A 23,568-nucleotide genomic window follows, 5' to 3' on the forward strand; every position below is an offset into this window, starting at 1 on the left:
TTCAGGTTGGACTAGCAGTTTTAAACGACTACTGCCATTCATGTCTATGAGGTTTCTCATTACAGATATCGTTAAATCAGTTGCAGACATCCGCAATGTCTATTGTTTATATCTTCAATTTAATTATGATAGTTGTAATTAATCTTCCGGATATCTATAATTTCATTCTGACTAGTCACGATTCCAGTTCAAGATATCTTAAATCCCCCTAAATTTAAGATATCTAGATCGTTCTTTTGCAATAACATAAATAAAGTTTTAACTAGTCATAAATCAGTTGTAGATATCTTGAACTGGAATTCTGACTAGTCTGAATTAAATCGAAGATATCTGAAACTGGAATTACAGCCTGTCATAATTGAATTGTATATATCTATTATCAACTTAGGTATCTTCGAATACATTTTTATTGTAGATATCTCAAATTGGAGATATCTTTAACGTTAATTCTGCCTAGTCAAAATGTAATTACAAATATCTTGAATTGGGGTTTTAGTTAGGGAAATTTACGTTGCGGACACCTATAGTAAAATGTTGGAGTCATGAGCGGGAGTGATAGCTTTCTTGTATTCAAACACGTTACTACTCTTCCACCTTATGGCAAGCATTACCCAGCTAACACGTTACGTAACCACGACCAATCTTGACGTTATGGATTGGTAATGAATTGGTAATGTCAGGACATTACCTTCTCAAAACGTTGTGGCAACCTTATCTGAAGGAAATTAATGACCACATAATTGGAACCAGGAAATATTGCCTCCTATTTTCGTTGCTACAACGTACTTTGCTTACAATGTCATTCCTTCCACCACATCGGAAACCACGTATTCCAAATATTTCAAGTTCACCATAAGATCTTTAGTCACAAGAATTCCCCAATCCCCAAAATTCAGACCACTTCAAATAGTTATATATCATCTATCACAACACAGACGGAATGCGTACCCAAATTGTACACTGCGCACGCGCAGATGTATAAACATTGTGAGGGCACAGATTTCGTGGCTTGGAATTTCGCCGCGTCTTCGCCAAACCCCCTGCTCAGTGATGGGTCGAACGAATGTCTCTGGTGAACGATGGGACCCGATTTGCGAACGAAAAATAGCCGTTCGTTTGGCTCTTAATTATTTCTGTGTTAAAAGAAGACCTTTACGAAAAAGGCATTTGCCGTAAACCACAATTATCAAAATAAACTCGTTGTACAAAATGTTGCCCACTGTTAATTAATAACGTTGAACAAAAATATAATTCCAAAGGAATGTTACAGTGGGCAACATTTTGAGCCTAGTCGAGCTGGTACCAAGCAATGGAAGAGCTCCCAAAGCGGGTAGAGTCGAGGCAAGGCGAGTTGAGTCGAGCCGGTACCATGCAGAGAAAAGCGCCATTTGATTCAAAGCCTTTAGCCAAGACAGCCTAACTACCAACTACAGGCAATTTGTCTCACTTTTCAGAATAATTCTCAAATAGTTCAGTGTTTCAGGGGTGGATAGCCATACATTTTGTATTCAGCTCTGAATCAGAATCATATCCTTTTGAAGGAAACATTTTCATGAAAATCCAATCTGTCAAATTCTCAAATCAACCAACCTGTACTTCACTTACACTAACCCCCTAGCCTAATAACCTTAACGAGAATCATCCATTCTGCAACCAAAACTCAGCGACTACCTCATCTGGTCAATACAAGCCGGATATGTTCAAGGTACCCTGAATTTGTTGAACAATTTTTCTGGAGTACTCTGGCCTCATCAGATAAACTGGCACATATCTGGCTCAACAGATAAACTGCTCAGAGTGCCTTCCATGGTTACCTGTTGCTGACCATGATCTCTCGCGTACATTCAAGCCCTCCAGTACCAGGGGAAGCAAAGCAGCCCTACGGTATCACTCCACCTCCATCATTATTTATCAGAACTAGCCCGCATGTGCAATAGACAGAAACCTGAATGAAAACTCATTTTGGCAATAAAGACCAGAGTTGCTTACTGATGTGCAAATGGTACACTCAAGTACGATCCTACCCACAATCAAATACGGATGAGATAAGGCTGGAGAGTTTCTTTGCTAGTTCTAGTATTGGGGGGCCCTGAACGTGTGCAAGAGATCATGAAATCAGCATATCATCAGGTGTTTTCAAAACCACTCTCCAGTGAAGGTTGTGGGTCTTCCAGAAAGACAACCAGCAGGACGAAGAGTCTGAGAGTCTCCATCGTTTTGTCTATTGTCATGTATGTCATTATTATTTTTCTATGTTAAAATAGGTTCTGCAGCGGGGAAACCTCTACCAGTAATTTGTTTTTAGGAAATAATGAAAGAAAAAATTCCAAGGGGACAAAATATTTTTGTCTGCATCTGTATTTTCATAACTTAAACTATAATATGAACTGTAAACCTTTAAACAATGTACAAAGTATATCAAATTTAATCAAAAATAAAACGAACAGAGATTTTGTTGTATAATCGCTCGTACAGACACACAGAGATTAGTTTCTGTTTTTGTGGGGACCAGCAAACCAAAAATCCATGTTCCCTATTCACTAACCCAAACCAAATCTAAATAACCCAACATACTGTATATGCCCAAGCTTAAACTAGCCTTAAAATCTCATCCTAACCCGCAAAGCCTAAACCTACTGTAGTAAGCAAAGTACGCCTGACTCTAACACCAACCCCAAATATCTGGTTAACCATAAATCTCACCCTAAGCTGGAAAAACCTTTCCTAGTGGGGAACGGCCAAGAAAAACTTAATTTATGCGGTTTTAATAAATCTGGGGATTTCTGGTCCCCACATATAGTTATACCTGGATCTCACATAAACACACACTAAATATAACACACAGGGGGGTGCGGGGGGTAAATAACAAACAAGGTAATGGACTATTAGGGCCGGGTTATTTTGTAAACTGCAGGTCTGCATGAGCATCTGACTGGTAAATGAAATGTTACCAGATGAAATCCCAGAGCCAAGTAGGTGAGAAATAAGCTGTTCCGTCCTTGAGCATGGCAGTTAACCCTAATTGTTCCTGTAAATTACTCTGGATTACAGCGTCTCCTAAATGACTGAAATGTAAATTCTGCATGCAGCCCTTTCTCAGTACGCATACATGACTGAAATCTACAGTCATTAGATCTTGTTTGTGTGTGTCTGTAAATGTAAACATCCCGAGCAGGAAACAGGCGGACAGATGAGGGTCTTGGAAAGAATTAGCCCAGAAACATGCATCTTGGATCAGGGTGGCCGTGACCTCGCCAAACCCTGGCGGTAACCAATACCGGTAAGGTCAACACCCTCTCCTCAACTGTCATTGGTAGGCGGGGCTTGAGAGTGGGGCCGTGGATCAGGGCTGATCCACAGCCTATCAAGCTCGTCGACCTGCGGAGTAGGTGTGACTGAGGGTCGTGTTGGTTCCCCCAGGGAGGCCATGAGATTGGGCACACTCTTGCTGCGGACGCACTGGAAATCCACGTGTCGACTCTTCCCTTCCTCTTTCTCCCAGGAAAGCTGGATGAAAGGGCGCTGCACATAGTTGTAGATGACCTCGGACCTGCCGCCCGGACGACGCTTCACCTTCTCTTTACAGGTGGGGTACCCTTGGGTACAGAAAGAATTGGAATATTTAGACTCCTTTTAGTCACGCCTATTTGTCACCCTCAGAACTCCTAAACACCCAGGAAGAAGCGGTGGGAGAAGAGTCAAGAGGGATTAGATTTGGGACACCCAGGGGGAAGCGGTGGGAGAAGAGGCTAGAGGGATTATATTTGGGACACCCAGGGGGAAGCGGTGGGAGAAGAGGCTAGAGGGATTATATTTGGGACACCCAGGGGGAAGCGGTGGGAGAAGAGGCTAGAGGGATTATATTTGGGACACCCAGGGGGAAGCGGTGGGAGAAGAGGCTAGAGGGATTATATTTGGGACACCCAGGGGGAAGCGGTAGGAGAAGAGACAAGAGGGATTAGATTTGGGACACAGTAAGTGACTCACCTTCGATGCCAATTCTGATGTTTTTCAGGCCTCTCTCCTTTAACAAAGCCTTGGCCACGTCTCGGTTCTCAATGTACTTGAAGAAGCGGTAGAGCTTAGTGCTATATAGAACTTGGCACATTGAAGAGCAAACAGGAAGTAGCATCAAACAACTTGCTCAAACCAGAATTATTCGTAATTTTTTTAACCAAAATGTTATGGGTGCTAGAAGAAGAACAGCTGCTTTGTCAAGAAGTTACATTTCAATTATACATTTTTCGAATGTATTATCCATTATAATTTCCCTGAGAGGGCCATGGAAATACAAATGTTCTCATCGAATCCTAGCGTCATAGCATGGAAGATGCCTTGTTATGCTTAGCTACAGCTCGTTATAGCCCCCCACGGTACGTCGCTGTACTGTACACATTCGAAACATTTCACTTACTCTGAGAGTACTCCTCTCCCATTGGCGGAGGGTTGTCATGGTCCCAGTCTACAATGTCATCGTCAGTGAGAACCACAATGTGACACTCCCTCTCCCCCTCCTGCGCACTGGACACCATCACAGGGACAACCAGCTCCTCCAGAAAGGCCTCAAATTGACGCTTAGCGCCATCGTTTGACAGTTCATGTAGCAATGCACCTAGGACCGGAACAGATAGAGGATACATGATTTGTACTAGGATGAAAACTCCAACAATGTTGCGAAACGTTAGTCATCGGTTTGGCCTTGAACAGAGCCCTGGTCAGACGTAACTGTTACTCACTGAGGTCTCGGCACCTGACTGTGCTGTAGTCAAAGTTAATACAGAGATAGTCACAAGCTTCCCTGAGCTCAGACACTGATACTCCCTCGGGACACTGAAGGATACCCCCTTTATAAAATTCCTGAGAAAATTAGAGTGACACAGATAGAGAGACACAGAGGAGGAGAGAAGACAGAGAGAATAGGAGAGGGAGAGAGGAACAGTAGGTTAGCTAACGGAAGATGTGAGTAATTTCATGATTTAGGAGAACTAATTGAGAGAAACTCACCAGGACGACTCGGAAGATGCTGGCTCCGATTCCCTCAGCAATCTCATACTCTCCCTTGGTGTTCGGTCGGGTGAAATGACGGGCAGGACCAAACATCCTGACATTTGAAAGGTGATATTTGATGATATAATATAATACATATATACATACACCGATCAGCCATAACATTATGACCACTGACAGGTGAAGTGAATAACACTGATAATCTTGTTATCATGGCACCTGTCAGTGGGAGGGATATATTAGGCAGCAAGTGAACACTGAGTCCTCAAAGTTGATGTGTTAGAAGCAGGAAAAAGGGGCAAGGATCTGAAATGGTTCAGGAATGGTTTTAGGAACACAACAACGAGTTCAAGGTGTTGACTTGGCATCCAAATACCTAAGATCTCAATTAATCAATCAATCAATTTTATTTATAAAGCCCTTTTACATCAGCTGTCACAAAGTGCTTTTACAAAACACCTGGCCTTAAACCCCAAGGAGCACACAACAGTAGTGTTGAATTTCAGTGGCTAGGAAAAACTCCCTAAGAATGCCAAAATTTAGGAAGAAACCTAGACCCAGGACCTAGGCTCAGAGGGGTGACCAGTACTCTTCTGGCTGTGCCGGGTGAACATATTAAGATTACAATTGTAATAATGAACAAATGCATGTGGGCTGAGTCTAGAGTATCAGGAGGACTTTGGACAGGGACAGCAATGGGTCTTTCAAGCCAGGTACTCCGCAGGTGTGGGCGAGGACCTCATGTCCTCCTAAGTTAAAAACGGGAGGAAACTGGGAAAATTCAGAAAATGCACTCCTCATATCAACAAGGATTTATAGTGGAGAAGGAGAACTTAATAGAGAAGGAGAAATGACCCTACTCCCCCAGCACAATAATATAGCAGCGTAAGGGACCTTGGGACTGAGACAGGGGGGTCCAGTGACACTGTGGCCATATCTGGGGGAGGCCCCGGACAGGGCCCAACAAGCAGGAAATCAATCCACCCAAGCATCAACCAAAGGGACACCCACCAATCGCAACCAACCTGAATGAGGGCAGAGTATTGCCAGCAGAGTACAGCCCAATTGCACAAGTGCGCAACAGAGAGACAACAACAAGCCAGTGACTCCGCCCCCGAGAGGCATTGGCGGGAGAGTATGCCAGGGGAGATGACAGTATCAAGCCTTTCTGGTCACCTTCACGCCCCTGGGCCAGGCTATACCTAATCATAGATCGTGCTGTAGAGATGAGTCTTTAGTAGACACTTGAAAGTTTGCATTTCTAACCTTAATAGGCAAATCATTCCACAATAGTGGAGCTCTATGAGAAAAGGCCCTGCCTCCGGCTGTTTGCTTAGAAATTCTAGGTACAATTAAAAGGTCTGCATCTTGCGATCGTAGGTTACGTGTAGGTATGTATGGCTGGATCATTTTAGCGAGGTAAGGAGGAGCAAGTCCATGTATTGATTTATAGGTTAACATTAAAACCTTAAAATCAGCCCTAACCCTAACAGGCAGCCAGTGTAAAGAGGCTAGTACAGGAGTAATGTGTTCAAATTCTTTTGTTCTAGTTAAGGTTCTAGCAGCCGTGTGCACCACTAATTTAAGTTTATTTATTGATTTGTCAGGGTAACTGGAAAGTAGAGAATTGCAGTAATCTAGAAGTAACAACGGCATGGATTCGTTTTTCTGCATCAGTTTTTGATATTTTTGATGTTTCTGATTTTTGCAATGTTTCAAAGATGAAAATAAGCAACTCTTGAGACATATTTGATATGTTAATCAAAGGAGAGGTCAGGGTCAAGGGTAACGCTGAGGTCTCCTACAGTTTTATGGGATATGACCATGCAGCCGTCGAGGTTCACAGTGAGATCTGCTAACAAAGCTCTTTTTTTCTTGGGTCCTAAAACAAGCATTTCTGTTTTTCTTGAGTTTAAAAGCAAGATGTTCTCTGTCATCCACTTCCTAATATCTGAAACGCAAATTTTCCAAAGTACCTAATTTTGGGGCTTCTCCATGCTTCATTGAAATATATAACTGTGTGTCATCAGCAAAACAGTGAAAGTTGACATTGTGATTCCGGATTACATCACCCAGAGGCAGCATATATAGTGAGAACAATAATGGGCCCAGAACCGAGCCTTGAGGAACACCAAAACATACCTTTGACTTGTCAGCTATTTTTAGTGAGTTTGGTACACATCCGGAGGAAAGGGAGCAATTTATTATGTTCAACATTGGCAGATCTAGCACAGGAAATATTGTTGGGATTTACACATTTTGTCAAAAAAATTCAAGTGTCCCCATTGACACCTGGTCAGGGAGGTTCAGGACATTCTCAGGACAACTGAGATTCTGGGGACTATAACTATTTAAGGAGGAGTCAGTTATTTGTTATCTAATGGTGATGATCTTCTCATCAAAGTTGTTAATGTATTCATTACAGCTAAAGTGAAGACCCCCTTCACTTGTTTAGCGTTGCTTTTTTGTGAACTTTGCAACTGTATCGAAGATACATTTTTGATTGTTTTTATTCACATCAATCAGGTTAGAGAAATAAGCTGATCGAGCAAATGTGAGATATTTTCGGTATTGTAGTGTACTGTCTATCCAGGCTAGTCTGAACACTTCCAACTTGGTGGAGCGCCACTTTCGCTCCAATTTTCTGGAGGCTTGCTTGATTGCTCTAGTTTTGTCTGTGTACCAGGGAGCAAGTCTCTTGTTGCATATTTCTTTTGTTTTTAGTTGTCCAACCGTATCTAAAGTATTTCGCAGTGTTGAGTTTAGATCCTCAAATTGATCGTTTGTGGATTTATCGTTGATGTGCGAACTTGTAAGTATATCAAGGAATCTATTTGTAGCCCGAGAATTTACAGTACAGCTTTTGAAAATCAATGTTTGCGGAGCAAGAGGATTTCTTGTTTTAACGGTAAATGTAATAAGACAGTGATCTGATAATCCAGGATTTAAATAGTAGCTATGTAAAACAATTTATCGGCCTGGTTAACTTTCATAAGTAAAACTTAAAAAGAATGAAAATCAGTGATGTGTTTGAGAGTAAATTCATATTTACTGTCATGAATATTAGCAACACCCACTCCTTTTCGGGATGCACGGGGGATATGATCACTAGTATAGCCAGGAGGAGAGGCCTCATTTAGGGCAGTGAATTCATCAGGCTTTAGCCACGTTTCACATAAACCAATAACATCTAGTTTATGAACAGAGATTAATTAATTCACTGCAACTGCCTTTGGAGCAAGGGATCTAACATTTAGGAGTCCCATTTTGAGATGTAAGGTGATACAGTCATTTTTATTTGTGACAGAGGTGAAGGAAGGCTTTATCTTTATAAGGTTGCTATTGATAGCACTACCTTTTTAACTTTTCTCAGCCTGGAACGAGTCACAGTGGCTATAGGAAAATACACCTGAGCATCTGTGGGATGTGCTGGACAAACAAGTCCGATCCAGGGAGGCCCCACCTCACAACTTACAGGACATGAAAGGTCTGCTGCTAATGTCTTAGTGCCAGATCCCACAGGACACCTTCAGGGGTCTTGTAGAGTCCATGCCTTGTCAGGTCGTTGCTGTTTTGGCGGCACGCGGAGGACCGGTCTGTCGTATCGGTCTGTCGTGGTGAAGATAGAGCTGAGCCGCAAGGCGAAGCTCTCGATTTACCAGTCAATCTACGTTCCTACTCTCACCTATGGTCATGAGCTTTGGGTCATGACCGAAAGGACAAGATCCCGGATACAGGCGGCCGAAATGAGCTTTCTCCGCAGGGTGGCTGGGCGATCCCTTAGAGATAGGGTGAGAAGCTCGGTCACCCGGGAGGAGCTCAGAGTAGAGCCGCTGCTCCTCCACATCGAGAGGGGTCAGCTGAGGTGGCTTGGGCATCTGTTTCGGATGCCTCCGGAACGCCTTCCTAGGAAGGTGTTCCGGTCCCATCCCATCGGGAGGAGACCCCGGGGAAGACCTAGGACACGCTGGAGGGACTATGTCTCCCGGCTGGCCTGGGAACGCCTCGGTGTCCCCCCGGAAGAGCTAGAGGAAGTGTCTGGGGAGAGGGAAGTCTGGGCATCCCTGCTTAGACTGCTGCCCCCGCGACCCGGCCCCGGATAAGCGGAAGATGATGGATGGATGGATGGAGGACCAACAGAATATTAGGAAGGTGGACGTGGTCATAATCTTTTGGCTCATCAGTGTATATACATATATTTATATATATACAGCTCTGGAAAAAATTAAGAGACCACCACTCATTTTTCTTAAATCAGCATCTCTACATGTATGGCAGCCATTCCATTCCAGTGTCTGTTAAATTCCAACACAGGCACACCTCATTTTACTTAATTAGGTACTGATTAGGTGATTACCTGAACCAAATCTAATTTAATGTGGAAAAGTATAAAAACCACTGCTGTGGTCATCACTGTCCTCTTGCAATAGGACCAGCAGGATGGCGAAAAAAGCAAGTACTGCAAGTAGTGCCTCAAAAGGGTTTGAATTAAAAAAAACTATTCAGAATGACAAGAGTTGAAAAGAAAAGCTTTGAGTGAGGAAAAGAAGGGATCAATTTGGGCTTTACTGGCAGACGGATACAGTGAGCATCAGGTTGCTTCCATCCTGAAAATGTCAAAGACGCCAGTTCATAAGAACAAGGTCAAGCAACAAACAATGGGGACAACAAAGCTACAGACTGGCAGAGGGCGGAAACGACTGTCCACTGACCGAGATGACCGTCAACTCATTTGAATGTCACTCAACAACTGTAGGATGACATCAAGTGACCTGGAGAGGAGAGGCCAGCAGATTTGTCTTAGTGAAGGATGTATGAATCAAACCAAGTATAAGGTTAGCCTGGAAGAACACCTACTTCCTTCTGCCCTGATAATGTTCCCCAACTCTGAGAATTGTTTTTTCCAGCAGGACAATGCTCCATGCCACACAGCCAGGTCAATCAATGTGTGGATGGAGGACAACCAGATGAAGACCCTGTCATAGCCAGCCCAATCCCCAAACCTGAACCCCATTGAAAACCTCTGGAATTTAATTAAGAGGAAGATGGATGGTCACAAGCCATCAAACAAAGCCAGGCTATTTGAATGTTTGTGCCAGGAGTGGCATAAAGTCACCCAACAGCAATGTGTCAGATTGGTGGAGAGCATGCCATGATGCATGAAAGCTGTGATTAAAAATCATGGTTATTCCACCAAATATTGATTTCTGAACACTTCCTAAGTTAAAACAAGTATTTTGTTGTTGAAAAATGAATATGAATTAGTTTTCTTTGCATAGGTCTGAAAACAATGCAGGTTTTTTTGGTAATTTTGACCAGTTGTTATTTTTCTACAAATAAATACTCTAAATGACAATATTTTAATTTGGAATTTGGGAGTAATGTTTTCAGTAGTTTATAGAATAAAGACTGAGTGCTGTAATAAAATCAAAAGGTTCTTCAACAAAGTATTAGTTTAAGGGTGTGCACACTTATGCAACCAGGTTATTGTGAGTTTATTTTTCCCCCTCGACGATTTGAGTTTGTTTTTCAATTGAATTGTTCACATTATAGGTCACATTAAAAGTGGAAAACGTTCTGACATGATTTATCTTTGTCTCATTATTTTACATCACAAAAACCTGGCATTTTAACAGGGCTGTGTAGACTTTTTATATCCACTGTATATACAACACAGTTGATGCAGGCAAGACAACCCTCAAACTGCCACCCCTCTCAATACACTGACCAGTTAGGGGGAATTTTCTAAATGTAATGCTACAGCCATAATAATAAAGGTTGTTGGCGCACATTTGTTCCTTTGGTTGGTCGTCAATTAACGTGTGGCATTGTTGTAGATACGTGTTTTGTACAAACATTTGCCAAGGAATAACATGTTGTCCAAGAGTTCAAAACTAAACTTGGATATGACAATCCGTTTATTTTAAGTAAACATCAAAACAATCAAACAAAACGAATAGTTCCTCTTGATCCTACCATGTTATCATACACGTAATCACGGTAAAAAAAAATGTTTGACCTTGCTGTGCGCAACACACCTGACCCAATTAGGCCACATTTAAATATACTTTTCCCACTCTCAGCGCCACACGCTGGTTGCAAATGAAATGGCTCCAACAAATTATGACCACCTGCCTAATATTGTGTAGGTCTCCCTTTTGCTGCCAAAACAGCTCTGACCCATCAGGTTTGGGTCTGACACTCTATGGTGATGAAGTGTTTGGGCCTAACAGACTATAGTAGAGGGTTTGGGTCTGACAGACTGTGATGATGAAGGGTTTGGGTCTGACAGACAGACAGTCTGTGGTGATGAAGGGTTTGGGTCTGAAAAACAGACAGACTGTGGTGATGAAGAGTTTGGGTCTGACAGACTGTCATGATGAAGGGTTTGAGGCTGATAGACAGACTGTCATGATGAAGAGTTTGGGTCTGTCAAACTATGGTAAAGGGATTGTGTCTGACAGACTGTGTCAATGAAGGGTTTGGGTCTGACAGACTATGGTAGAGGGTATGGTCTGACAGACTGTGATGATGAAGGGTTTGGTTCTGACAGACTGTGGTGATGAAGGGTTTGGGTCTGACAGACTGTGATGATGAAGGGTTTGGGTCTGACAGACTGTGGTGATGAATGGTTTGGGCCTTACAGACAGACAGACAGAGTGTCATAATGAAGGGTTTGGGTCTGACAGACTGTGGTGATGAAGGGTTTGGGCCTTACAGACAGACAGACAGAGTGTCATAATGAAGGGTTTGGGTCTGACAGACTTTGATGATGAAGGGTTTGGGTCTGACAGACTGTGATGATAAAGGGTTTGGGTCTGACAGACTTTGATGATGAAGGGTTTGGGTAGAACAGACTGTGATGATGAAGGGTTTGGGTCTGACAGACTTTGATGATGAAGGGTTTGGGTCTGACAGACTTTGATGATGAAGGGTTTGGGTCTGACAGACTTTGATGATGAAGGGTTTGGGTCTGACAGACTTTGACGATGAAGGGTTTGGGCCTTACCTCCCCAGCATGGTGTCAGGGTGGGCAGTGAACAGGGTGGGGTCCACCACAAAGTGAGTTCCGTCCACCATCAGAGTCACCCTCTCGTGCGGGAGACGAGACAGCGGAGACATATTCTTCTCATCCCTCCCCTCTGGTTGGAAGTCAGGACGTGCTGACATCTCAATGTCTGCAGGGAGAACAAGTGCATTCACAGTTCAGCTCATGGAATACACATTCGTGCAAGAGAGTTCCTAGGACTATTTCAAAAGAGGTCACTAGCGCTGATACAGCTTTACCTTGAATCCATCAAAACACTATAACGGAGGCTACGTGAATGTTGGGTCTGGATGGAAACAAAGACGAGGGTCTGCTCTACTTCACTACAGACCTGGTCCATGGTGCAGTCGTAACAGTGGGGTAGCATAGCTAGTTGCCTACAGGCCTGCAGAGCGGCTGTTCCACAGTCAGTGAGCCTATTAGCCTGATGCCCTGTTCCCATCTGCTACCATCCGCATCCTTACTAAGCCCTGACAAGGAGGAGATTATTCTGGTGGTGGAGTGACCAGAACCTTCCCTTCCAGCCCAGCACAGAACCACGCCAGCTCCTGCTCTGCCTCAACAGCTCTCCCAGTTAACTATACAGGGAATGAGAAAGACAACAGGAAACAGGTGGAAATGCTAGGAATTGCTGTGGCACGATGACGCCGACAGCAGTCAGGTCCTGTAAAGATCTCTGGCTTACATACAGCATCTAGTTGGGTCTCAGACAATGAAGATTATTTGGTAACTAACAAACTGGCTTTGGTGTTCTTACCAATAAGACTGTGACATCCCTTCTGCTATTCAGCTGGAACAAAGTCCTCCAAAAAAGTACCACAAGACAAAGCATGCAAGATAGTTATTATCACCCGTGCTGATAATAACTGATCAAGTTTTTGCCAGAAACCACAGGGCTGTTCGTTTTTCATAGACATTGTTTTTTAGTACTATGCAGTTAAAACAGATTATTAAGTGTATGCTATTGTAGTTACTCTGTTATATGCGCTGTTTTGAGAGGAAAACACAATGAAGAAACTGTAACGATGGTCTTTAATGAAGTGCACATCGTTCTACATTGCAGGGAAAAGACAGGCTGGTTGTTTATCAATAACTTGAAATAATATGACAACTGCAGTTACAGAACCTGTAGCCGAAAATATACAGATAAACAAACGGCGCCCAAACAGATTGCATATACCCAACCCCAGCAACAATTGTGATTAGTGCAGCTGAACAAACAGTATTGACTGGTCAATTAATTTCAGTTTGCGTCCAGCACAACGTTTTTCTTTTTACTGTAGCGATCCGTACTACCCTGAGATGGCAATTTACTTGACAGAGCTAGTAGAAATTACGCTGCGCCACATGTCTGGAGCTTACGTGCCCGCATCACGGTCTGCATACGTCATGACTGAGAACAGAGTTGTATGATATTAACATGCAGTTCGATTTGCAGACATATTAAGAAAACATAAGCTATGGTCGGCAGGGAAAAGACATGAGGAACCACTTACCAGACTTACCGGAATGTCTGTACTGACCGCTGTTCTCCGTCTGTACCCGGTCTGTAAGCGCGGGGCGCAGGAATATGGGTTTACTGAAAACGCTTTAGCTATAGCCCTCACGGTGACACCGAGTCAGTGCCTCAAATCCAATTACTCACGGAGTACCACCACAGACTGAGTAAGGAAGTCCCAAGCCATTTTTTCCATGTGGCAGGATTGCTACTGACCTAAGAATTCCCGTAGTTAACATTAACCGTCTACTCCTTAATTACAGATACATAATTATTTTCCAATTCATAAAATTTGATTGATTTAGAGAAAGAATAAATCACATTCATTAACAAATTCTTAACTGCCTATTGTAATGAAGAAGTTAATATTGTATTAAAGCTTTCGAAATCCATGCAAAGAAGCCTGTGGAAGTAGTCCGTGGAGGAATAAAACTCTTCTTGTGGCTGAGGCTCGTATTGCTGGCAAACTTGTGGCATTCAAAGATCTTTAAAATCTCCACGAAACCATAGAAATTGGAAATATCTACTGTAAAGCCGAAAAACGTTTGCGGAAATGATATTTACTGAAAAAAACACGATGCTCCCTCGACGGTATAATTTTTTTTCTGCAGTGTTGATGAACCATCTTTATTGAGTAATGGTGTATAGTACCTGCAGAGAATCATGGATTGTATATAAAACAGTATGCAATTCAGGAAACCAAATTATTTTTGCCTTTCACCAATTTCCCCAATACTAACAAAAGAAAGCCGTTAAGTGCAATTGAAAAAGTGCAGTTCGTTTGTTAATAAACATTCACCACAAATCGGTGCCTTGCTTGAGTCACACTCCAAATATGCTTACTTAATTGGGATCATAGGTGCATGAGGACGACCTATTAAACATACATACAGAGAAATATGGCCCCTGGTCATAAAGAATACGGGTGTCGAACCAAACGATTCAACAGAAATTCTGTATGCTATGGGGCACCCATGTCGTTAAAGCACCATTGGATTCACAAATGAACATCATATTAAACAGTCAGCAAAAAATGGAAGGTTTAAAAAAAAATTATTTGTTAACTGAAATCTCAGGCTGCATCTTTAAAAATTTAAGAAAATATTTTGCTATATGCCTACTTTGTGTTTAGAGCAACATTTAATTCCTTTTTTGTTCCAAATGTTCATTTATATATTCATAATAACTCCTACCCCTTTAAAACCATAATGAACACAACACTCATATACAGCACAGTGAAAAAGTATTTTTCCCCTTTCCTGATTTCTTTATTATAGCAATATAAGATGAAAGCATGAGAAAAACACATTTAAATGATTATTTAATTTTTTCAAGGAAAAAAGTTATCCAATATCAACTGGCCCTGTATGAAAAAGATATTGCCCCCTTAGTTAATCAACCCATTAACCAAATTCAGTTGATCATGGGATTCATTTAGAGCAGACACCCCCAGGCTTGATTACTGCCAGTCCCGTTCAACCTTTAACATGACTTATACAGAACCTCAACATCAAAGTGAAGTAGGCCTCAAGGTTTCAACAAGCAGCACACCATGCCAAGGCCAGAGTGGGAGCTAGTGGTGAATCTTCCTAGGAGTGGCTCACAAAATTTCCTCCAAGGGCACAGCGACAACTCATCCAGGAAGTCACAAAACCACCCAGGTCTACATTTATCTTTTCCAAGTCATTCAGGAAGCTTGTGGGGTCGTTGCTGTGGAGTCATGTCTTAGGCATTCCAGTGCATTTCCCCCCCGCTGTTTGGCTAGGGAAAACAGCCTGTGATGTTGATGAAAATCTCTGGCCTGACCCTGGTCAGAGACAGGATTCTGAATGAACTGTTATTGCTATTACATACTATTGCATACTCTAACCGTCTTACCTAAGTTAAAATTAAGGAACCGTAGGCCTTTCTAGCCTCTACTAAGGACAGCATTCATGATTTAACAAACAAGAAAGAGGCTGGGACTTTTTTTAATTAATGGGAGCATTGGAAGGCGCAAATCACTTCAAATGAAGAAAAACATTTAGGCTCATCTCACAATGGCAAAAAGGACACTGATGAACCACAAGCCGTGGGATAATGTTCTGTGAACAGATTAGTCAAAAGTGTAACATTTTGGAAGATGTGGGTCCAGATATGTCGGGTGTAAATTAAACATTTCACAATAAGATCATCATCCCAACAGTCAAACGTGGTGGTAGTGTGATGTTGTGGGGATGCTTTTCTCCCTCAGGGCCAGGAAGATGTGTCATCACTGAAGGAACCATGAGTTCAACTCTCTACCAGAAAAGTTTAAAGGAGAATTTCCAGTCATCAGTCTGTGATGTTAAGCTAAAGTGTAGTTGGATTATGGAGCAAGACAAGGATTATAAAAACAAGAGTAAATCCACCTCAGAATGGCCCAAAAGACACAACAATTTAGTTTTGGAGTGGCCTAATCAAAGTCTTGACTTGAACCCAAGATGCTGTGGCAGGACTTTAAATGAGCAGTTCATTATCAAAAACCCTCCAGTGTTGCTGAATTACCACAATTCTGCAAAGAAGAATGGGACAAGATTCCTTGACAGCAATGTGATTTCCAATTATAGGAAGCATTTGTTTGCAGGTGCTAAATGTGGCGTAAGAAATTAAGTTTGGGGGGCAATCACTTGTTCACACAGGGCCAGTTAGTGTGTTCCATAAAAAAAATGCAATTATCAGTTCAACACTGCATTTTGGGTTTGCTTGGTTTCATTTCATTTTGTATGATGATCTGATACCATTCAATGTGACAAATATCCAAAACCAGAGGAAATCAGGAAGGGGGTGAATACTTTTTCACTGCTCTGTAGTTGGATAAAGGTCTAGTCTGTTTATCAGTGCCATTATACAGTAATATAGTTTTCAGAATGGCCAGTACCACTGAGTATATCACCACATTCAAGTACTGAATTTCAGTATAATAAAAATTGCTGATTCCTTCTGATGACCAGGTTAGAGTTCTATTGTAGTTTTGGAGACATGGTGACCACCAGATTCAACTGCAATTCTCACATTGCCATCCATAAAGAATTGTTTAGTCCTCAAACATTCCTCCTCACTGTATCGGGTACAATGCACTTGGGGCCACTTCAGGCAGGTTTAACACAGCTTCAGTTGATTTAAACTTGACCCAATAGTGGAGATGGGTATTTTCAGGTGTGGAGAATTTTGTTATAGCTACTTTATAAACGTCAACAAACTTAGTCTCATATCCTTTTATGACCTTTCCCAAATTGATAGATGACTATAAGGGCACTTGATGTCTGTGTCACCCCATATTTACAGCCCAGTGAAACAGGAAGTCAAAGTGACCAATTAGGAGTTCAGAAGGATTCAGAAAAACTGTTTATTCTGTGCCTTCGGAAAGTATTCAGGGCACCTTCATTTTCTCCAGATTTTTTGTTGTGTTTATTTGTTTATGTCATTAAACTAAACACAATATACTATAATGATAAAGTGTGTACACAATTAAAACAAAAAACTGAAATATCTTATGTACGTAAGTATTCATTGCCATGACACTCCAAATTGAGCTCAGATTCATCTTGTGTCTCTAAAAATGTACTGGAATTAACCAATGGCAAATTCAGTTGATTGGTCATGATGATAAAAAGGCACACACCTCACGTCCCACACTTCACAGTTCATGTCAAAGCCAAAAACAAACCATTAAGGCCAAAGAACTCTCTGTGGACCTTTGAGATTGTAATGAGGCATAGATCTGTGGAAGGTTATAAATAATCCCTGTGAAATGGAAGAAGTCTGGAACCATCTAGACTCTTTCTGGACCTGGCCGTTCCACCAAACATAGCAAATTGGCAAGAAGGGCCTTGCTTGGGTATGTGACCAAAAATCCAGTGGCCTCTGACAGATTTCCAGAATATCTCAGTGCTATAATCTGAAAAACCACAGAAATGGTGCTAAGAGGAGACGCTCTTGTGTGTTTAGATTCAACATTAGAAACCTATTGTTTTTGGGTTTTGGTCAGTCTGCTGAGACCCTCTGAGATTCCACATTTTTCTGAACGAGTCTCTGATAAAAAAAAAAGAAAGTACAGTAGGACTTCCTACTTAATTGGTTCAAAGCACTACTTGCGTAATATTAAAGAGACTCCTAAAAGGAAGCACGTCTGACCTGAAGGGAGTAGTTCGCCTTGCACTGAGTGGGGTTTACTGGCAAAGGTTTTTGATCTGTGTTAAGGAATGAAATAGATCTTTCTGTTTTCTTTTGGATCTTTGCCTTTGCTCTGAATATAAATTGTAATAAGCTCCATCAGTTCTAGACACTATATATACTGTTAACATTTTATCCACAACTGTCCATTGCCATTGTAATCTACTGGAAATCCAAAATGTTCCCAAATTGGAGATTAAGGCCGCGGTCAGACAGGAATGGAAACTAAATTAGAACAAATTAATTTGGTTCCTTATTCATGTTTGCATGTAGATCTGATAATTGACTAATGTATCCATCAGCCTGTTAAGAGGTGAAGGCCTTGGACCCATGGAGACATTGATTTGAACCATATCTGTGATTTCCAAGGTTTTCTCGAAAAGGAGACGGAAAATACTGGACCAATGACAATGTCCCTTTCCCAAAAATGCGTTTCATAAAATGGATAATATCTTTTTTGAAAAACACCAGTGTCCCATATCAATGTGGTATCTTTTTTTGTTATACAGGATTATTTCAGTGCTAAATTGATGTTCTGTATTTAAATGGCTCTTGTAGTCCTCAAAGTCTCTCCCCCAGGTCCTCTGTCTCTCTAAACTTACATGAAATGCCAACATCAATAAATTTTTGGGGTTAGGCTCTCCACAAACACCAGCTTCTCTTGAACATGATGCAGCACTGATGTCCTGGTTCAACATTTGGAGTGACCTTCTCAGTGACCGTATTTGGCTTTGCCTAATTAATTCCTATCAGTTAATTGATTAATTCCAATCAGTTAGGTAAGTGCATTGGACTAACGCATTAGTAATCATGGCCATTAAAATAGCCTAATGTTTTGGACTGTTCTCAAAATAAAAGATGAGTCATATTGGATGTTTTTTTTAATACATTATAGTTACTGCCTTGTTTCCAGATGTACCAAATAGTTTGATCATTGATCATCTTAGCTAAACTATTCATCATACCATATCTCTCCTTATCCTTGTTAGCACTCCTAAAGTGAGATGCTTTACGTGAACATGTATAGGTTGTATTTGCTGGCTATCAATGGTGTAGTGGGTAAAAAAATTATGGGTAAACTCTGATTGGCAGTTGTCATGCAAAAATGCTCAATAGCGCGAAGTCATCACAAAGTCTAATGAATAATTATTTTAGACTGTGAGCTTTCTCATGCTAATAATACGTTTTGTCGCTCATCTCAACCTTTTATTGTTAAGTGAAGTCCAGAGTAATGATGGGCACGTATCTCAGCTAAGGTTAAATCACGTCAAGACCCTCATTCTGTCAAGTCAATGGTTAAACCAGTAATGCTAATTTCAGTGCAATTTGTATTTCCTGCTTTTCTTAATCATTTTTTTAGTCACTGTATGTCTAATATATTGCGCTGTATACTTATTTAATTAATGATAGCACTCTAAAATGTCTTTAGCTCACTGGCTATATCTGGAAACAAAACTAGAGGTATTCCAAATTGCTTGTTTTCTTGTTACACTTTCCAGTCAGCTGATCCAGTCAACAGATTAACAGAACAACTGAAGGAAATGTCCCAACACATTATTATTAATGTCCCAACACATTATTATTAATGTCCTAACACATTATTATTTATGTCCCAACACGTTATTTCTTTGTTAGCTCATTTGAAAACTTGGAATGCTGCTTTGCACGATCTCCTGGAGTTTATATAATTGACATCATCCCTTTTTGTTGTACATACTCAAGTGTTGTCTGTGTTGATGATTGACCGTCATACAGTACTTTAGAGAATCTGCTAGTCTAAATAATAACTACCACAGCTGAACTTGCTGGATCTAAAGGGACACCACATTTCTGAGCTTTTTTATGGAGATAAGATTTCTATCAAAATGTTGTAAACTTTTAAGTAGCGAGTCACAAATATATACAGTGAATCACAAATGCATAATGCAACTGTCAGATAAAAATCACTGTCAAGAAATATATGCAAATAGTTCAACAAACATACTTGAAAATGCTAAAAAAACCAATTGTGAATGTTACAGTATTTGTCACCTGCATTTTACAGATTTGTGACTGCATTTTATTGCATTTGTGAGTGGCTTTACATGTTTGTGAGTTGCTCCACATATTTTTGACAGAACGAAAGGGGAAAAAGATCTCCACAATTTCTTCTGCCCATCATTCAGGCTTTACAGGTATTGCCACTAGGCCATGCTAACTAATGGTTTTCACCTTGCAGTGTAGCCTCTACTTCTGCCGTTGATGTCATCTACAGAAAATCTAAGTGTCAACACAAACTCATAGAAATTGTTAGATTTGAAATCCAAACGTCAGTAGCCGGTATTGGAGTTTTCTATTGAACTTGATTGTTTAATCCTAGACTAGGCTAAATCTGTGTCTGTGAAACAGGCCCCTGGGGTCTAGAGCCACAAGAACAGAACAATTATTCATGGTCCCAACACTTGCAGTCCATATCTATAAAAAACATTAGTCACCCATTTTGCTTAGCTTCTACTTGTCAAAGGAATACAACAACATGAGTATTTTCATGCATGCATTTATTAAATACTAAAAAAATACAATCTCATGATCCTTCAAGAAATGTATGTATGTATACAATCATTTGTTATCACCTATGACAGGCCACACTCTTGTTTAATTTGAACCCGTATAACATCTCAAGTCTATTCTAATTTTTTTATTCTTTTTTTTGAGCAAGTCTGTTCTTAACTACATTGAGTGAGTCCAGAGTGACGCAGGATTTGTAAAGAGATGGTCTGCTTCTTGCCCCGTTCCTTGTAAACTGTGGAAGCTGGATTCTGTATTATTACTCAGCTATTAGTTGTCACCATTATTAAGTACAGCTCTAATCTGAGAGTTGCAAAGTTGAGAGCAAAAAAAACAAAAAATTGGATTAGGATTGATTGACTGTATACTGCTTTTTTTTTGTTACAGCCTCCAAGAAATGTTACTGTTTTCAAAAACAGTCCATGTTTAGCATCAGTCAAGGGTACAAATTTGACAGCAGAAAGTGCAGTATCAAGGTAAAGTCTTCATGCAGGACCCACAGAAGACACTTCTGTTTTGCTCGCTGATACAGAAGTCTCATCTTCAGCTCCCTTTATCCCAACAGCGGACAGCATGCATCCACGGAACTGGCAGAGAAAAAAATAAACAGAAATGTAAATAAATAAAAATAAGATAGAGTGAACAAAATATCTGGGATGCTTTTACATATCCATGTAATTGATGACACATTCTAATCTGTATTATCTTGCCCTGCTATCAAGGAAAAATAAGAGAACATATATTTTATTGTCTTTTCTGGTGTTCGTTTGTGCTCGTCCAGTGTTTCGTGTTCTTAAATGCAGAAATACAGCACTTCACATTTTTACAAAGTTATACTCAGTATGTAAAATGTATCAACAATAAACATGCTAGATCAAACCCAGAGTGTTCTAAATTAATGACTAACCTGCTTATTCATAACCACATAGATAAAGGGGTTGAACAAAGCTGAGCTCTTGGAAAAGAAGGCAGGGACAGCCATGGACTGGGCAGTGAAGGCAATTCCTTTGTTGAAGAAGATATAAGCAGCAAGGCTGGCATAGGGGGTCCAGGCGATCAGGAAACCACCAACCATAAGAACACACATACGAGTGACTTCCCTCTCTGCTTTCTGGGTAGATTCTGAGTCCTGCTGGGAAGCTGCAGCCTGACACATGACGAGAATCAAGACATCAGAGTGAAAACATTACATACTTTACATAAGACTGTGGAACTGCTGGATAAATGTTCTGTAAGAAATTGCTTACCGCCTTGACAGTGAGGACAAGGCTTCCATAGGTGAAACCGATCAAACAGACTGGGATGATGAAGTGGCAGACAAACATATAGATCACATAGGATTCATTGTTGTAGCCTTCAGCCAAGGTGTAATAGTCTGGTCCACATGAACACTGCATACCCTCTGGGATGTACCTAAGCCGAATAGAAACTATATCAATATTGTTTGTAAGTACGGTTGATGGTTTGTGGATTCACAATCACCTGATTCGCATGTAAATACAATCAAATGTTACTAGTGTCCTGAAGTGGATCTTACCTGGACCAGCCAAACAGTGGAGGACCAGCACAAGCAAAAGCAGCAATCCAAGTGAATGCAACACCAGCACCAGCGTGGGTGGCAGTGAAGGTGAAGCTGCCCATGGGCTTACAGACCACAATGTATCTCTCAATAGCCAACACAACCAGAGACCACAGGGCAACCTCACCTGGAATGCAACAACAATCCCAAGTTAATTACAGTTCCAAAATGTTTTTCATTTGTTTCAAATCTAAATAGTGCACAGATGTGAGAGTTCCAAATAGATATTCAATTAGTTTAAATGATGCTTTTCGTCTTTTTAAAGCAATTTATAAAACTAAAATAGATTTAGAATACCTTACCCCCAAGTGTAGCCATGAAGCCCTCAATAGCACAGCCTAAAGGCCCAAAAACGAAGTAGCCATATAGAGCTGATGTGATGGTGATGGTGAAGCCAAAGAGGACCATGATCATTCCAGCCGCGGCCAAGTTGACTAGGATGAAGTTGAGTGGTTGTCGGAGCCTCTTGTTTGTGGCTGTGACATAGAGGGTCAGACCGTTGATGGGGAATCCAATGCAGATCAGAATGAACATGTAGAAAGCAAGACCATAGAATTGCCATTTAGGTGCCAGGTAATACTGAGGGTATAGATAAGGACTCCTTACAACCCCAGTCCTGTTGGACATGGGAATGTAGAAGTTATGTCCTTCTGTGCCGTTCTGCATCTTTACTCAGTGGATGTCCAGAGAAAGCTAGGAATAAAAACCAACAGAGATCTGCTCTGGCTGTCAACCTTAAGACAATGCTAGGTAATTCTGGCAGCGTGTTTTATATGCTTTTGAGTCTTTATTGGCTAAATTATCTTAGTGGGGATTTTTAGGAACTAAACATCTAATTGATCTTATCCTCAGACATGAGTTAAAGGGCTTAATTAGGACCAATTTATTTCATTGAACTAATTAATTGAATGTGAACTAATTAGTCAAGACACGCGTGACAGCTGTTCATCCATGTGTTCCCAACTATGTGAGGCAAGTAAGTATTTATTTGGATGAGTATAAAATGGAGAGCCAGTCTATGTTCAACTACATTGAGCAACAAAGGGCTGGGTGACGCCGTGCTGCTACAGGAATACTCTGCCTCCAGTCTCATGAAACTCTTTTGAACTGTGGAAACTATGCAGAAGAAAAAATCTAACAAAGCAATATGCAAACTATTGCTCACATATTTCATGAGCTGAAATGTAATATCCGAGAAATGTCCGATGTGCACAAACAGCTTCTCTCAAATGTTTTGATAGTCCATCTAAAATACATGAAATTGTTACATGTCGTGTTTATATTTTTGTTCAGTTTAGCTAGTAGCTAATTATTGAGCTTGTCTTTAGATGTCACTATTGTCAGGTACTGTAGATTTAGCCTTCCAATCTGGGAGTTGAGGATTTGACAAAAAAGAAAATAAGAAATGGGTTTGGATTGTATGTCAATATACTTATCTGATTCTGTTTCAAACTCCAGTGATTGCATTGTGAAAGTCCTTACATTGTTTTTCAAGAGAGGTTGTAGGCTCAAAGAAGTTTATAACTAACCCAAGATAGCTCTCTAGTTGTCATTTCCATGGTAGGCTAATTAGGCTGATTGGGGCATAATCTCCCGTTGGCAGAATCTGAGCGTAAACAGAATGATCTGCCAGATACAGACTACCGTTGCCAACATGCTGCTATAAAGCTACACGGAGAATGTAGCATGCCTGTT

At 41.0% G+C, this 23,568-nt stretch overlaps 2 protein-coding genes across 4 annotated transcripts; both read right to left on the reverse strand.

The window, feature by feature from the left end:
* Positions 1-2,348: 2,348 nt before the first annotated feature.
* Positions 2,349-13,899, reverse strand: kctd20 (potassium channel tetramerization domain containing 20). 3 transcript variants are annotated; one of them, XM_020055259.2, is made up of 7 exons: positions 13,561-13,899; positions 12,017-12,185; positions 5,005-5,101; positions 4,737-4,857; positions 4,415-4,612; positions 3,988-4,098; positions 2,349-3,596 (listed from the first exon to the last, which is right to left on the reverse strand). In XM_020055259.2, exons 2-7 carry the CDS (start codon positions 12,175-12,177, stop codon positions 3,301-3,303), a joined length of 984 nt encoding a protein of 327 aa, XP_019910818.2. In that variant the 5' UTR covers positions 12,178-12,185; positions 13,561-13,899; the 3' UTR covers positions 2,349-3,300. The 3 variants fall into 3 exon arrangements, with proteins under 3 accessions (XP_019910818.2, XP_010879216.2, XP_019910819.2); XM_010880914.3 differs by having other exon boundaries at positions 13,552-13,899; XM_020055260.2 differs by lacking the exon at positions 13,561-13,899 and adding an exon at positions 12,813-13,541.
* A 6,368-nt stretch (positions 13,900-20,267) lies between these two features.
* LOC105016827 (green-sensitive opsin-4) lies at positions 20,268-22,615 on the reverse strand. Its single transcript, XM_029114085.2, has 5 exons — positions 22,176-22,615; positions 21,832-22,000; positions 21,542-21,707; positions 21,202-21,441; positions 20,268-20,881 (listed from the first exon to the last, which is right to left on the reverse strand). Exons 1-5 carry the CDS (start codon positions 22,537-22,539, stop codon positions 20,780-20,782), a joined length of 1,041 nt encoding a protein of 346 aa, XP_028969918.1. The 5' UTR covers positions 22,540-22,615; the 3' UTR covers positions 20,268-20,779.
* Positions 22,616-23,568: the final 953 nt, after the last annotated feature.

Source organism: Esox lucius, chromosome 17, assembly GCF_011004845.1.
Source record: "Esox lucius isolate fEsoLuc1 chromosome 17, fEsoLuc1.pri, whole genome shotgun sequence".
Taxonomy (NCBI): Eukaryota; Metazoa; Chordata; class Actinopteri; order Esociformes; family Esocidae; genus Esox; species Esox lucius.

What these genes read in the sequence shown, in the direction of transcription:
- LOC105016827 (XM_029114085.2), bottom strand. Translation starts at nt 22,539, where the DNA reads ATGCAGAACGGCACAGAAGGACATAACTTCTACATTCCCATGTCCAAC. An exon ending in CTTCATGGCTACACTTGGGG is followed by an intron (nt 22,001 to 22,175) that starts GTAAGGTATTCT and finishes GTTGCATTCCAG; the next exon opens with GTGAGGTTGCCCTGTGGTCT. An exon ending in ATGTGGTTATGAATAAGCAG is followed by an intron (nt 20,882 to 21,201) that starts GTTAGTCATTAA and finishes TTTCTCTGCCAG; the next exon opens with TTCCGTGGATGCATGCTGTC.
- kctd20 (XM_020055259.2), bottom strand. Translation starts at nt 12,177, where the DNA reads ATGTCAGCACGTCCTGACTTCCAACCAGAGGGGAGGGATGAGAAGAAT. An exon ending in AGTCAGGTGCCGAGACCTCA is followed by an intron (nt 4,613 to 4,736) that starts GTGAGTAACAGT and finishes TTCCGGTCCTAG; the next exon opens with GTGCATTGCTACATGAACTG. An exon ending in GGGAGAGGAGTACTCTCAGA is followed by an intron (nt 4,099 to 4,414) that starts GTAAGTGAAATG and finishes CAATGTGCCAAG; the next exon opens with TTCTATATAGCACTAAGCTC.